This window comes from Podarcis gaigeae (assembly GCF_964106915.1).
Source record: "Podarcis gaigeae genome assembly, chromosome: Z".
Lineage (NCBI taxonomy): Eukaryota > Metazoa > Chordata > Lepidosauria > Squamata > Lacertidae > Podarcis > Podarcis gaigeae.
The window spans coordinates 3,383,408-3,397,154 of NC_139691.1; the positions used below are offsets into that span (position 1 = coordinate 3,383,408).

The 13,747-nt window shown below is 46.1% G+C and overlaps 1 protein-coding gene across 4 annotated transcripts in view; it reads left to right on the forward strand.

Moving 5' to 3' along the window:
- ABCA2 (ATP binding cassette subfamily A member 2) overlaps nt 1–13,747 on the forward strand; it is a 105,546-nt gene that overhangs the window by 50,381 nt on the left and 41,418 nt on the right. For all 4 annotated transcript variants that reach the window (XR_014560085.1, XM_083721543.1, XM_083721545.1 and 1 more), the window contains 9 exons: nt 346–513; nt 2,211–2,307; nt 3,927–4,100; nt 5,153–5,255; nt 6,380–6,494; nt 9,851–10,041; nt 11,399–11,549; nt 12,363–12,567; nt 13,320–13,484. Coding sequence is in view for 3 of the 4 variants with exons in the window: in XM_083721543.1 (XP_083577669.1) it covers nt 346–513; nt 2,211–2,307; nt 3,927–4,100; nt 5,153–5,255; nt 6,380–6,494; nt 9,851–10,041; nt 11,399–11,549; nt 12,363–12,567; nt 13,320–13,484 (1,369 nt within the window). In the remaining variant the exon portion in view is untranslated. The remainder of the gene's footprint in view (nt 1–345; nt 514–2,210; nt 2,308–3,926; nt 4,101–5,152; nt 5,256–6,379; nt 6,495–9,850; nt 10,042–11,398; nt 11,550–12,362; nt 12,568–13,319; nt 13,485–13,747) is intronic.

A 13,747-nucleotide genomic window follows, 5' to 3' on the forward strand; every position in this document is an offset into this window, starting at 1 on the left:
ACCAGTGAAGCTCTGCTCACTGGGCTATCATTTCTAGGGACCAGGTTGTCCTCTGCTAAGAGCAGGGCCTCTTCTGCAGTGGCACCAGGACTAAAGGATCAATTGTCATCCCACAATGTCACATGTGTGTATGTGCAAGCACCAAAGTCTAAGAAGCATGCTGCTCTGCATTTAGATCATACTTGTCCAGATATTGTTGGACAGCAATTCCTACCAACCCATTGGCAGTGCTGGCTTGGGGCTGGTGGGAACTATAGCCCAACAGGGCCAGAGTGGCAAAGGCTGGCCTAGAGGTGGGAGCTCCTCATCACCCCTCTCCTTCCCATGTTTGTCCGTTACCCACAGATCGCTGCAGATCTTCGCAAGCACCCCGAAATCCTGAACGTGTCAGATGGTGACCTGCTTCACAACTTCTTGGACAGTAACTTTTCTTTGCCCAACGCCAGTGTGCTCCTGCAGCAGCTGGACACCATTGACAATGCAGCCTGTGGCTGGATTCAGTTCATGTCTAAGGTGAGTGTCCCTGCTGCCCTCTTGGGAAGAGAGAGAAACGGCAGGAACTCAGGGGGCTCATGGAACCCACTTCTTCCAGATTCCGCTCTGGACCTTGAAGTTCTGCTTTACTGGAGCAGTACCTAAAAGTGTTAGAAACCAGGGGCTTTCAAGAGATAATTTTTAGGACTAAAATCTCCCTTGCTTTTCATTTTTAAACTTTAACAGACTTACTTCTCAAAATTGCACAATTAAAAAACAACAACCTGGTGGCTGTTTATCCAGTACACAAAGAATCTACAGACACAGTACCTGCCACATTCCACAATAAATTATTGTGCTAACATCTTCACATCAGCAAATTCCAGGCTCTCTCCACCTCAGCGCTCATACAAACTGTACTATCGTTATTTAGAATTGTAATATGCCTTCAGATTGGGCAAAAGGGTTGGCGGGTGGAACATTTGTCATTTTTCTCTTTTAAACATGTAACTCAAATGTACTTTTTTCTTTTTTCTTTTTTTGCAACTGTAAAACTCAGCAGATATATTTCTTAAATTGTTTTTTTAATACTATTAAATACCAGAAATAGAGCATTTATTTCTCCATTTAAAAAAAGAAGAGTGGTTTGGGTTTTTCCTTTATCAAAGTGAGGGAGCATGCATATCATTCCTTACCAACATTGCAAAATCCATTGTTCCTGCCAGCATTCAAACAGGCTGGAACTGAAGAGATACTGGAAAGTTGCAAGAGCAGCAGAGTGGGGCTGAGACGGTCAACCATAGAAATGTAGAATCGGAAGGTACCACAAGGGTCATCTAGTCCAGTGTTTTTCAACCACTGTTCCGCGGCACACTAGTGTGCCGTGAGATGTTGCCTGGTGTGCCGTGGGAAAAAATGAAAAATTTGAAAGATTTAAAAATAAAGTATTTTATAATTTTTCATATTTCTGTTTACTTACTATTTCATAATAAAGTAATTATAAAATACTTTCTTTGTGTTTATTTGATTCCTATTCAAGAGAATTACTTTATATATAGTCAATATAGGCACAGAGTTAAATTTTTTAACATTTTCTAATGGTGGTGTGCCTCGTGATTTTTTTCATGAAACAAGTGTGCCTTTGCCCAAAAAAGGTTGAAAAACATTGATCTAGTCCAACCCCCCTGCAATGCAGGAATCTTTCGCTCAACGTGGGGATCAAACCCACAGCCCTGAGAGTCTTGCTGTACCAATTGAGCTATCCCACGTACCTCAAGCTGGATCCACGTAGCCTGGTCCCCAGTTTCTCTTGCTACTCTCCAAGGCAGCCACACACCTGAGATTGTCACTTGTTAGGAAAACAGAGGTTCTACAGTATAGAAGCCACTAGGAGATTTTTCAAAAATGCTTTATACAGTGGTACCTCGGGTTAAGTACTTAATTCATTCCGGAGGTCCGTTCTTAACCTGAAACTTCTTAACCTGAAACACCACTTTAGCTAATGGGGCCTCCCACTGCCGCCCCCCAATTTCTGTTCTATTTCTGGGTTAGTGGAATCTGTAACTTGAAGCGTATGTAACCTGAAGTGTATGCAACCTGAGGTACCACTGTATATTGTTTATAAATGCTTTAAAATAAATAAACCCATGACAGAAGCAGGGCTTAAGATGATATGATGTCTGCAGTTCTAAGCTGCTTTCCCTGATGAAATCTCTCTCTTTTTTCCCCACCACCAGGTCAGCGTGGACATCTTTAAGGGCTTTCCAGATGAGGAAAGCATTGTCAACTACACTCTCAATCAAGCTTACCAAGACAACGTCACTGTTTTTGCCAGTAAGCTTCCTTTTTTTTAAAAAAAATAACATTTTATTAATTTCCCAAAAAGAAAAAAGAAAATAACACCAGAAACCAATTTTTGAACCATAATTTTCTGGTTGACTTCCCTCCACTCCCCCTCTTGGTTTCATTGTTTAATCCTTGTTCATGCACGTCCATAAAACTTTATATTCCTAAGAATCCGATTTTTAAACCTTATTCATCTTTTTACAAATGAGTTTTAAAAGTTATACTAATGTAGAAGTCTATACACAGAGCTTGAAGAATATACAGTAACCTTTACCCCTTCTTCTTGGGTTTCAAATTAGCTAATTTACCCTGCATATCAATAATTGATTTTGCCAGTCTTCTTCTTCTCTGGCGGAGGTTTCTTCCTTCTTAGAAGCTAGCTGGTCTTGGCCTGGGCCAGTAAACTTCCATCACCTCTGCATCTGTTCAGACAGGGCCCAGACTGGTACTCAGACCACTACTGCTTTTTGCCTGACCTGCTACTCTGGAGGCAGCTCCCAGAACTGTATGGGTATACTCTTGCACACATTACTCTTATTTTGTATAGTTGTGCAAAAAAAAAATATTTTTGCATATTTTAAACCGTCTTTGCTATCCTGAGTGAAACATGGATGACTGCCTCACCCCCAAAACTACTGCAAATATTTTTTTCCCCACCCCAACAGGCATTCGTTGCCTGCACATTTTGCATCTTATCATTTGGGACTAAAAATTATGGGGTTAAGGGCTATAATCTTGATTTTTCTTACAAAAACAGTAAGTTCTGTGTCCAACACCACATTCTGTGTTTTTCCTCGGCTCCTGCAGAGATCACAAGCCCTTGTTATGAAGCAACATTCACAAAGAATTTCAAGCCGTTAGGACTAGAAACCTGACATTCTAAGCAATTTGCACCCTGGTCCAATTGCTGGAAAACCACAGTGGGAGAGAGGGCTGTTGCACTCATGCCCTACAGGGATCTGGCTGGCCACTGTGAGATACAGGTTGCTGTCTGAGATGGGCCTTTGGTCTGATGCAGCAGCCTGGCCCATCTCATGTACCATGCGGCCTAGGACCCACGTACCTACAGGACCGCCTCTCCTGGTATGCCCTGCAGAGGACCTTAAGTTCCACAAATAACAATACTTTGCAGGTCCCGAGCCTCAAGGAGGTTAGATTGGTTTCAACCAGGGCCTTTTCAGCACTGGCCCCGACGTAGTGGAATGCTCTGTCACAAGAGACTAGGGCCCTGTGGGACTTGATATATTTCCGCAGGGCCTGCAAGACAGAGCTGTTCCGCCTGGCCTTTGGTTTGGACTCAGTCTGACCCTTATGTTTCCCTCGCCTTATGGTCTTGATTTATCGGCTACTTTGAAATGAGGCTGCATTTTAAATTGCATTTTAACCTGTATTTTAAATTGGTTCCCCCCCCTACCTTTCCCCCCCTATTATGTTTTTACTATGATTTTATTTGTGTTAGCCACCCTGAGCCCAGCTCTGGCTGGGGAAGGCGGGGTATAAATAAAATTTATTATTATTATATTAGTCTGGTCAGATGTATCACTGCTGGTTTTTGTGGCTCTTATGCATTCTTTTCTGTCCTGTCATTCCCCCGCCCCCCAATAAAGGTGTGATCTTCCAAACAAACAAGGACGGCACCCTCCCTCCTCATGTCATGTACAAGATCCGGCAAAATTCCAGCTTTACGGAAAAGACCAACGAGATCCGCCGTGCGTATTGGCGGCCTGGCCCAAACACCGGGGGCCGTTTCTACTTCCTTTATGGCTTTGTCTGGATCCAGGGTGAGCACATTCCCAGCCTCCCTATTTCCCATTCCCATCCATCCTTGGGCCACAGACATGCCCTGTTCTCTCCTCTGTCCTCAAGCAAAGCTGCTTCTCATTAGATATATGCCCTGTGCATGTGGCTGCAAGGTGATGGTGGCGATTTATATCTCGCCCTTCCTCCCAGAGGGGGTCTCAGGGCAGCAAACCCATCACTAATAAAATATAGCTTAAGAACTTATTTATTTATTATTGCATTTATAGCCCACAATTTTCTCGTAGGGAGTTCAAGATGATGTACATAGTTATACGTCCCCTCTTCATGGCTAATAATTTCAGGGTTTCCAGGAGCAAACCTTTTGGACATCAAATGTCCGACTCAACACAGATTTTTTAGGTTTTTCCTGAATAATGAGTGTGACAGACTCACTTGGGAGGGCATTTCAGAAACAGGGAGCCACCACCAAGAAGGCCCTGCCATGGATCATTGGCAACCTGAAAACGCTCAGTGGCAGGGCCACCAACAGGACCTCCGCTGCTGACTATAAATCAACAGGAGGGACTGGCTCACTGAACCTTTGCTTTGTACTCTGCACCTTGAAGAGGCGGTCCACTTCTCTGGGCCAGCTGCATTGCAGACTGCCTTTGTCAGCAGTAGCAGTAACCATGGTAGAAATGGCAAAACAGAAAACACAAAATTTTTGGATGTGGTCAAGTTTATTTGATGGTTGGACCACAGCCTCAAGAGGCAAATGCAGAGGGTCAGGTGAAGCTGCATTGGCCCCTTGACACCACCTGGTCCCAACTGAGCCCCTCCTTGCAATATTGCCCACTAGCCATCTGCAGTGGTGTGGCTGAAGAGCCAGCAGACCAGCAGCTCCTGCCCCCTGGCCAAGTGGCCACAATGGTGGTCTAGAGCAGAGCAGAGCCCTCTGGTCTCCCTGCCTGAATCCCCTGGGTGCAAGGACCTTTTCCATGTCTTAAGCATGGCTGGTATGAGGTGACAGCCGAGAGGTGCCGTGAGCAAAGTGGGTGACAGATATTTGGGGTCTTTCTCTCTCCCTCGCTAGATATGATGGAGCGAGCCATCATCAACACCTTCGTGGGCCACGATGTGGTTGAACCCGGAAACTATGTGCAGATGTTTCCATACCCGTGCTACACCCGCGATGAGTGAGTCCTTAGAAGTGTGTTTGTGTGTGAGCAAAAGAGACAGAGAAGTCCGTTTTGTTTTGTTTTGTGTTTATTCTGGCCTCTTAACAACTCTCCTGTGTTGTGATAGGTGCTCAGAAAGAGCCAAATCTCAAACTTCCCCCTTGCCATCCCATCAGAGATGGCCTTTTGGTCTTTCCAGGGCAGGGTGTGTGTGTCGGTGTGTGATCTCTGAATAGTTTGTTCTGTATGTACAAGGGGAATGGTCCAGATCGCCCTCTATTGGCAGAAGGGCCAAAGCAAAGTTTGGGTCCAGTGGTTGACCAATATTGTTGGAAACAATGTCATAAATGTCTCATACTCTCACTGTCAGGGTATGAGGGTCCCTCTCTTCTTACGGCACTGGGATGAAGTTGCAAGGGTGATGCTAGAGGTCCTCTTATCCCAAGGTCAAACTGCAGGCTGACTTTCTTCCTAACTTTGGGAGAAACTTTGAGTAGAGTCAGGAGGCTGTGTTGCCCTGAGGGCAGAGTCATAAGCTGCTTCTGCTGGCTTGACTATAGCTTTCCTGCTATTATTATTATTATTATTATTATTATTATTATTATTATTAAACTGCCCTTCACCTTAAGGTCCCAGGGTAGGTTATAACACTAAAACGCAATATTAGAAACAGCTTAAAACAGCTCACAATCACCAAAATAAGGTAGGGTCTAAAAATATGCACCCCTCAAATATCAAACGCCAGGGTAAAGAGGTGCATCTTTAGCATTCTCCAGAAGCTATGCAATTAAGGTTCCAGATGCACCTCCATGGAGAGAGTTCCACAGATTAGGAACTGCTACAGAGAAGACCCTCTCCTGACCTACTGCTACCCTCAAAATTCAGAGGGGAGTGCAAAAACCAAGAGGGCCCTTACTGCCAATCTTAGCACCTGAGGGGTCTGTAGGGAAGGAGGCAGAATTTCCTTGACCAACAGGATACCTCGAGGACCCTTTTCCTGCTTTTATGTGTCAGGCTTGACCAGCCTGGTGCCCTCCAAATGTTTTGGACAGCATCCCCCAGTAGCCCCAGGGAAGCTGGAAGGCACCCAGTTGGTGAAACCTGTGGTAGGTTACTTTCCCCCTTCCTCTTCCTCCCTGCAGCTTTCTGTTCGTCATTGAGCACATGATGCCCCTCTGCATGGTCATCTCCTGGGTTTACTCAGTGGCAATGATGATTCAGCATATTGTGGCAGAGAAGGAGCACCGCTTGAAAGAGGTAAGCCCGCGGAGTTTGTTTCTCTGGTGGGTGGGCTGTGCCTTTTGCCAGGGCCTGGCCCCAATGGTAGCCGTAGTGGCTAATATTGAGCTTACATGTTCAGAAGCAGTGTACCTTTAGCCACCAGATGCTGCGGGCAGTTGCCTTCACTCCCTCCTTGTGGTCTTCCAGGTGGCATCTGGCTGGCCAGTGTTTTGGTCTGATCTTTCCTATCTGCTCCAATATAAAAAAAACCATGTATAACACCCCCCTCCACAGGTATTGTATAAATTATTGTTATCAATCCACATGTCCAGCATATAATGTCCCAGGACCAGCACAAAGGCTTTTCCTTATCCATCACAGATAGTTGTTCCAAGAGAAGAATATAATTCAAGATGTACTCTTCAGGATAGCGTTTTCTTCAAAGATGCTTGGGAGAGTTTATACAGTTTCATTTGTATATTGAATAAATGGCCACTATATTGCTTAAAACCTGTCCATATTTTCCCATTTCCCATTTCATGAATCACTTCTAAGCTATGAGTTATTTTCTCATCAATAGCCAATCTTATTTAGGCATTCAATAAACACATCAGGGGCTGAGAAATCCACAGGGCACAAAATTACTTTGGATGCTTCTGAGGAAACCAGTCCCCAAAATGCTTGTTTTCGTGTGGACACGGGTTAAACTGCATCAGATCCCCACAGTTGGCTTTAGCCAAAGTGGACTTGCTTCCTTTTGGCTTCCATCAGGGATGCAGAAGAATAGATAACAACTCACAAATTAGCCAGTACCAGCCTTGGCTGACTGAGCAAATGGAATCCCCTGCCCTCCCTCCCGCTGCCCCGACTGAGTTTCCAGGCCTGGTTCCTGGCACTAAAATCATTCTGAGCATCTCTCTCTTTCTCTCTGACCTATTCTTCAGCATCATGCCCACCTCTCTACCAGGACCCTTGCCTGCAAGAATGTCGCAGCCTGTGCCAAAACCCACCTGCAAGCAGCTTCTCTGTTCCTTATCCTGGGTGTTAGCAATACCACTCTCTTGGGCAGTTGCTTATCCTTAGATTACACCTAAGTTTAAAAGATTGCAAGAAAGAGGAAGAAGAGAGGGCATAAAATTTTAGGCCGATTCCTTAATAAAGGAGGATCTGTTGTTAAGTACTTTTGTGTTGTTGTTGTTGTTAAATCATTTTTATTAGTTTTCCAATAAAAACATCCAGTTAACATATCAAATCGTAATCCAATTAAAATAAAAAAACTAAATTAAAAAAGACCAAATTATCATTCAAATTATAATTATTAATTTTTCAGGGCTTCCCATAGTCTGGACCTTGAAGCATATCGCCAAATCTCAATCCTGCCTCTCCTCATTGTTTCCATGTTTTCCACATCTCGATTTTAACGCTTTAAAGTTCTCCGTCTCTATGATTCTCAATCATGTCAGACACCATATATCCTTTCATCCATCGAGTACAGCTTTATTTGTATATATATCTTTTTTCAACTGTCTTTTTGCCAGCTCCATTCCAATCCAGGCTGTTATCCAACTCTGTTATCTAAAGTTTCTGAAGTTTGATGACGCAGCAACTCCCAAATCTTTAATCCTTCCAATCCGGGCTGTTGTCCAAACCTCCTTTTGAGCTTTAATGTTAACATGAAAGTGGTTTTCTCATAAGGATGTGTTTTTTAAAAGAAAGAAAAAAAGAAATCCTGCAACTTAAGACGGCAGAATAAATAGCACCATCTAAAGAGACCTGTGAAATTGTGGAAGCCTTGGTCTACAGAGAGACAGTAGTAGGTTGTTTCTTTTCCCAGGGGCAGTTTGGAAGGATTGCTCTTTGCAGTGTGGGCCCTTCTCCCACTCTTCTCTCTGGAGAAGCATATTTGGCAGGACTCTCATCTTCTGAACCAGGGAGGGCGGTTACCAGGGGTCCTTCAGCATCTACCTTCACCCCTGACCATTGGCCACACATGCAGGGGGTGGGGGTGGAAGCCCAACAGCAGCTGAAGGGCCACAGAAATCCCGCACCCCTGTTTTCAAGCCACTGTCAGTGCCCCCAAATAGCTCTTGGAGCAGTAAGTTCAAGCAGGTTCTCTGTGGCCGGCCATAAAAACCTCCATCAAGGCTGGATTGTTTTTGCAGTATATATGTCCTATTTTTATGGCAAACGCCAACTCAGCTGTGCTCCAGCAGAACATCCCGTCTCCTGCTAAGGAACTGCTGAGCTCAGCCACTGGAAGAGAAAATTAGGTGAGATCAAGAAGGGGGAGGTGGCAGACACGGACACAGGTGGTCAGTATAACAAATGGTAGGTTAATGGCCTAGATTAGGATTTTTAGACAGCATTTCCCTTGGGATGGCAGAGCAAGGCTGAGCTGTGAATGCAATGCTGTGGCTTACAAATCTTGCTTCCTCCTGGCTGAGAAAGTAAGGGATGCCTTGCTGGTGATAGCAGCACTCAGCACTTGCTTCACAGATGTTACATGTCTGTTCCTGCAGCAGCCCTGGCCAGTATTACTATTCCCATATTACCTATCTGGGGGACTGAGGTTGAAACAGCTGCTAGCCTAAGTGTGGCTCTGCCTCCTTCGTGAGGCAAGTGGTGACCCAGGAGACAGAGTTCCTGCTTCAAATGCTCTCATGTGGCACCTACTCTAATCTCATTTCGGCATCCAGCAAAAACCTTCTTATTCTCCTAGGCTTTAAAACAACCAAGCAAACAAAACCACTTAAAGCCACCATGGGAGCTGCGTGTTTATCTGTTGTGCTGTTATTTATCATCTTTTTCTTGCTGTTTTTCTGTTTCTTAAGTCTCTTTATTACATATAACTGTAATAAATGAGTAGTTACGTGATATATCTCAACTCTCTTCCAAGGAGTTCAAGGTGGCATACAAGGTTCTGTCCCCATATTATCTTCACAGCAACTCTGTGAAATAGATTAGGTTGATGAGAGAGTGACTGGCTCAGGGTCACCCAGCAAACTTCAAGATTAAGCAGGAATTTGAACCCTGGTCTGCCAGGTCCTAATCCCAACCCTCTTAACCACTCACGCCATGCAGGCTGATTTGGAATCAGCGCTCCCTGGTGGTGAATATACATGCCTGCTGCCACATAACTGGAAGGTGCAGAAAGTGGCATGCAAGAATTAGAATGCCTAAGCAGAATAATAAAGTAAAAATCCAAATTATAATAAATTCAGTTAAATACCAATATTGCAAAAAATAACTGCTCTGGTATTGCACGCATATTGTGTGCGCGCAGTACATGCTGTGTTTCACTAAACCGGAAAGGAGATAAATGGTGGTCGTGGCTCCTGTCCAGGGGCCATGGAATCTGGCCTCTTGGGCTGACAACATCTCCTTCCACACAGGTGATGAAAATGATGGGGCTGAACAACGCGGTGCATTGGGTGGCCTGGTTTATCACAGGGTTTGTCCAGCTTTCCATCTCAGTCACGGCGCTGACTGCCATTCTCAAGTACGGGAAGGTTCTGATGCACAGTGACGTCTTCATAATTTGGCTGTTCCTTGCCATCTATGCTGTGGCCACCATCATGTTCTGGTGAGTTAAGGGAGGGAAGGAAAGCGGAGGCGGAGGGTGAAGATTAGATTTGAACAGGGGGCTTCCTGATTCACAGTTGTGTTTCTCAAGTGGGCAATGGGACATGACCAGGCAGGTTGTTTTCTCCCACTTGCTTGAAGGAGGCAGAAAAATGACCAGATGTGGGCTCCTCCCCTACCTTGGGGGCTCAGATCGTTTTTCTGCCTTGCTTGATGCTGGTCCTGTTTCCTCTACCGCTCTTCTGGCCTTAGTAATGAAAATCCCTGTGCATTTAAAAACTAGCAGGACAGGGAGAAGGTGAGAGTAAAAACATTCTCTCCAATATGCTAGTTTCCTATAGGCAGGTGTGGTTTTTCTTAAATTGTGGTGGAAGTATAAAGGAACCTTTAGGCATGAAAGTCCCATGCACAGTCAAAAAGTGGTGTGGTCCAAGCACCTCAGTAAGAACGAGGCCTCTCCCAGTACGCCATATTTATTCTCAACCCTGTAACCCTGGTGAGGCTGATCAGGGCTGCTGATAGTTTAAGAAACTTTGCTTCACAGGCCCTCATATAGCCCTTTGACATAATATGTGAATGTGTGTATATATTTTCTGTGTGTGTGTGTGTGTGTGTGTGTGTGTGTACACACACAATGTGCACAAGTAACTTTTAAATTATTAATTTTAATTGCACAAATTTATCCATGTCTTGAATTCACCCTGTGGGTTTGTTATGTCCCGGCGTGGCCACCATGGAGAGGCAGAGCTGGTGCCTCAAGTGGGTGACAGGAGCTCCAGGATTTCAGCTAGGCAACTCCAGTCAGGCCCCTTAACCTGGGCATGTAAGTGGAGAGTCCCTTTCTGCTGTCTTGGGCATCCTTTCTAAAAGTAGAATCAATGGCATCTTCCTTGGGACATCTCAGAGGTGTACCTGGGCTCCCTCGCACCCTTGGCACCCCCCACCTTGCTCCTTCGCCAGAGGGGCCTGCATGTGTCACCCACCCACCCAGAACAGCAGAGGAGTGGCCCAGGGAGTGCGTGGGAATTCAGGTGGGCTGACTCCTAGCCACACCAAGCCAGAGGCGAGAGGCACAATTTCCCAGGACCAACCTGACCAAGCCATAGTTATGCCCCTGGGGTACATGATGGGATCCAGCAAATGCCCAGCCTCACTTCAAGGCCAGCCTCAGCAATCTCAGGTGCTCTGCTATGCCACGCAGGGTGCTAGAACAGGGGCGCAGCTTTGCCACCCGTTCTGATGGCTTGGCTCAGCTTCTGTGGGTGGTGAACCATCCCTGAGACTGTTCGCTTGCCATTTCCCCCCTTCAACGGGAGAATGCAGATTTGTGTTGCATGCCCGTCTCTTTCTTCCCTCAGCTTCCTGGTGTCAGTGCTGTATTCCAAAGCCAAGCTGGCTTCGGCCTGTGGCGGCATCATCTACTTTCTCAGCTACGTCCCTTACATGTACGTCGCCATCCGGGAAGAGGTGGCGCATGACAAGATTACCGCATTTGAGAAGTGCATTGCTGTGAGTAGTTAATGTGGTAGCCTCCCAGACAGGGGTGGTGGCAGTGGTGATAGCATCTGTGGTCATGTAACTTGCTGGCAGGCAACCAGGGGAAGGGAAAGTGAGGCACACATATTTATGCCTGACAGCCCCATATGCGCTGAGAATGCCTTTCTAGTTGCTGGCTAGATTCACAGGCCATTGTTTGCTATGCAGGACAACTTCCAATTCAGACAATTATTTTTTGGGGGGTGGGGGGGAGTATACAGGTGTTTGTTCCTGGCCAGCTTCCTTGTTTCTTAAGGAATTACTGTCCTGTTTTCCAAACCTGACCTTCATACAAGCAGATTTTGATGCTGGCCCCAGTTATTTTGTTTCTTGAGAACAGCTTTGCCATCATATTCTTTTTAATCGGTTTTCTAACTCTTACAAGGGTGAGTTTGAAATCTCTGTGGCAGCTGCTGCTGAAACCTGCTGAAGAGTGGGACTGATCTGTATTTCCAAAAATTCCAGCCCAGGGTGGACTTCAGTGACCTCTTTACTCCCACTCCAGAAGCATAAAGAGGAGGATTAATTATGCAGACATGTGCATGATTTATGCTGGCTTCCACATTTCAGTTTTCAGTGCTGGTGCAGAATTCTGACTATAGTGTGGATGCAGCCTAGCACATCATATATCCTGGCTTAGCAGAAGCCTCCTAACTCATTAATTGTTGTGAGTTACTATGAGCTCCATTTAGTTGTTGGGAAAGCAGCGTGCAAATATTTAATCCAATAAAACCCTGCAGCATCTCTTTGTCTCTTCTCCCTCTTCCCTCCCCTGTTCTCCTCCAGTCTCTGATGTCCACCACTGCCTTTGGTCTGGGCTCTAAGTACTTCGCCCTCTACGAGGTGGCTGGTGTGGGTATCCAGTGGCACACCTTTAGCCAGTCGCCTGTGGAGGGGGATGACTTCAACCTTCTCCTTTCCATGATGATGTTGATCATTGACGCCGTAGTCTATGGGGTTCTGACATGGTACATTGAGGCTGTACACCCAGGTATGTGCGGGGGTAAGGGGTGGGGAGACCCAGTTTTGCTGGGTTGCTCAGCCTCCTGCTGAGAGGAGGGTTGAGATCTGTCAGTCTCCTACTGCCATTGACTTAGGCTAACATACAGGCTCACTTTCAAATCTTCCTCTGTTCATCCCATTTTATTGCATTTGCCCTCCACCATTTCCCCCCAAGCAGCTCAAAAAGGTCCCCCGCCCTCCCATTTTTCCCCCACACAACAATCCTGTGAGGTAGGTTAAAGGTAAAGGTAAAGGAACCCCTGACCATTAGGTCCAGTTGTGACTGACTCTGGGGTTGCAGCGCTCATCTCGCTTTATTAGCCAAGGGAGCTGGTGTACAGCCGCTTCTGGCAAACCAGAGCAGCACACAGAAACGCCATTTACCTTCCCGCCGGAGTGGTACCTATTTATCTACTTGCACTTGACATGCTTTCGAACTGCCAGGTTGGCAGGAGCTGAGACAGAGCAACGGGAGCTCACCCCGTCATGGGGATTTGAATCGCCGACCTTCAGATCAGCAAGCCCTAGGCTCTGTAGTTTAACCCACAGCACCACCCGCGTCTCATGTGAGGTAGGTTAGGCTGACCCAAAATCACCAGTGAGCTTCACAGCTGAGAGGGGGTTTGAATCTGGTTCTTCTCCAGTCCTATTCTGGTCACATCTCCACATAATTCTGCAGCACACAGTTTCTGCCCCAGTCCTAGCTCCAGTTTCATGCCAATTCTTCTTCCTTCCCTATAGGAATGTATGGACTTCCCAGGCCCTGGTACTTCCCCTTTCAGAAATCCTACTGGCTGGGAAATGGGCGCACAGAGACATGGGAATGGACATGGCCGTGGTCACGAACCACCCGCCTGAGCGTCATGGAGGAAGACCAAGCTTGTGCCATGGAGAACAGGAGGCTGGGTGAGACAGAGAAGCAGAACCTCCCCATTGGATGGCTGGGGACAGCGTGGAAACATAGAATACAGTACAATCACAACCTCAGCTTATGCAATTTAACTTGCATGGTTGAAGGCTGATCAGTTGAAATTGCACAAGCCAAATGTGTGCAGAGAACTTAAAAACCATTTCCATCCCAGGGAAACCTGGCGCTAAAGAGCTCTTAAGCTCTCCACCTTGCTTACCATGCAAGGTCCTCTCAGCACAACAGCTCTAGAAGATTTTAC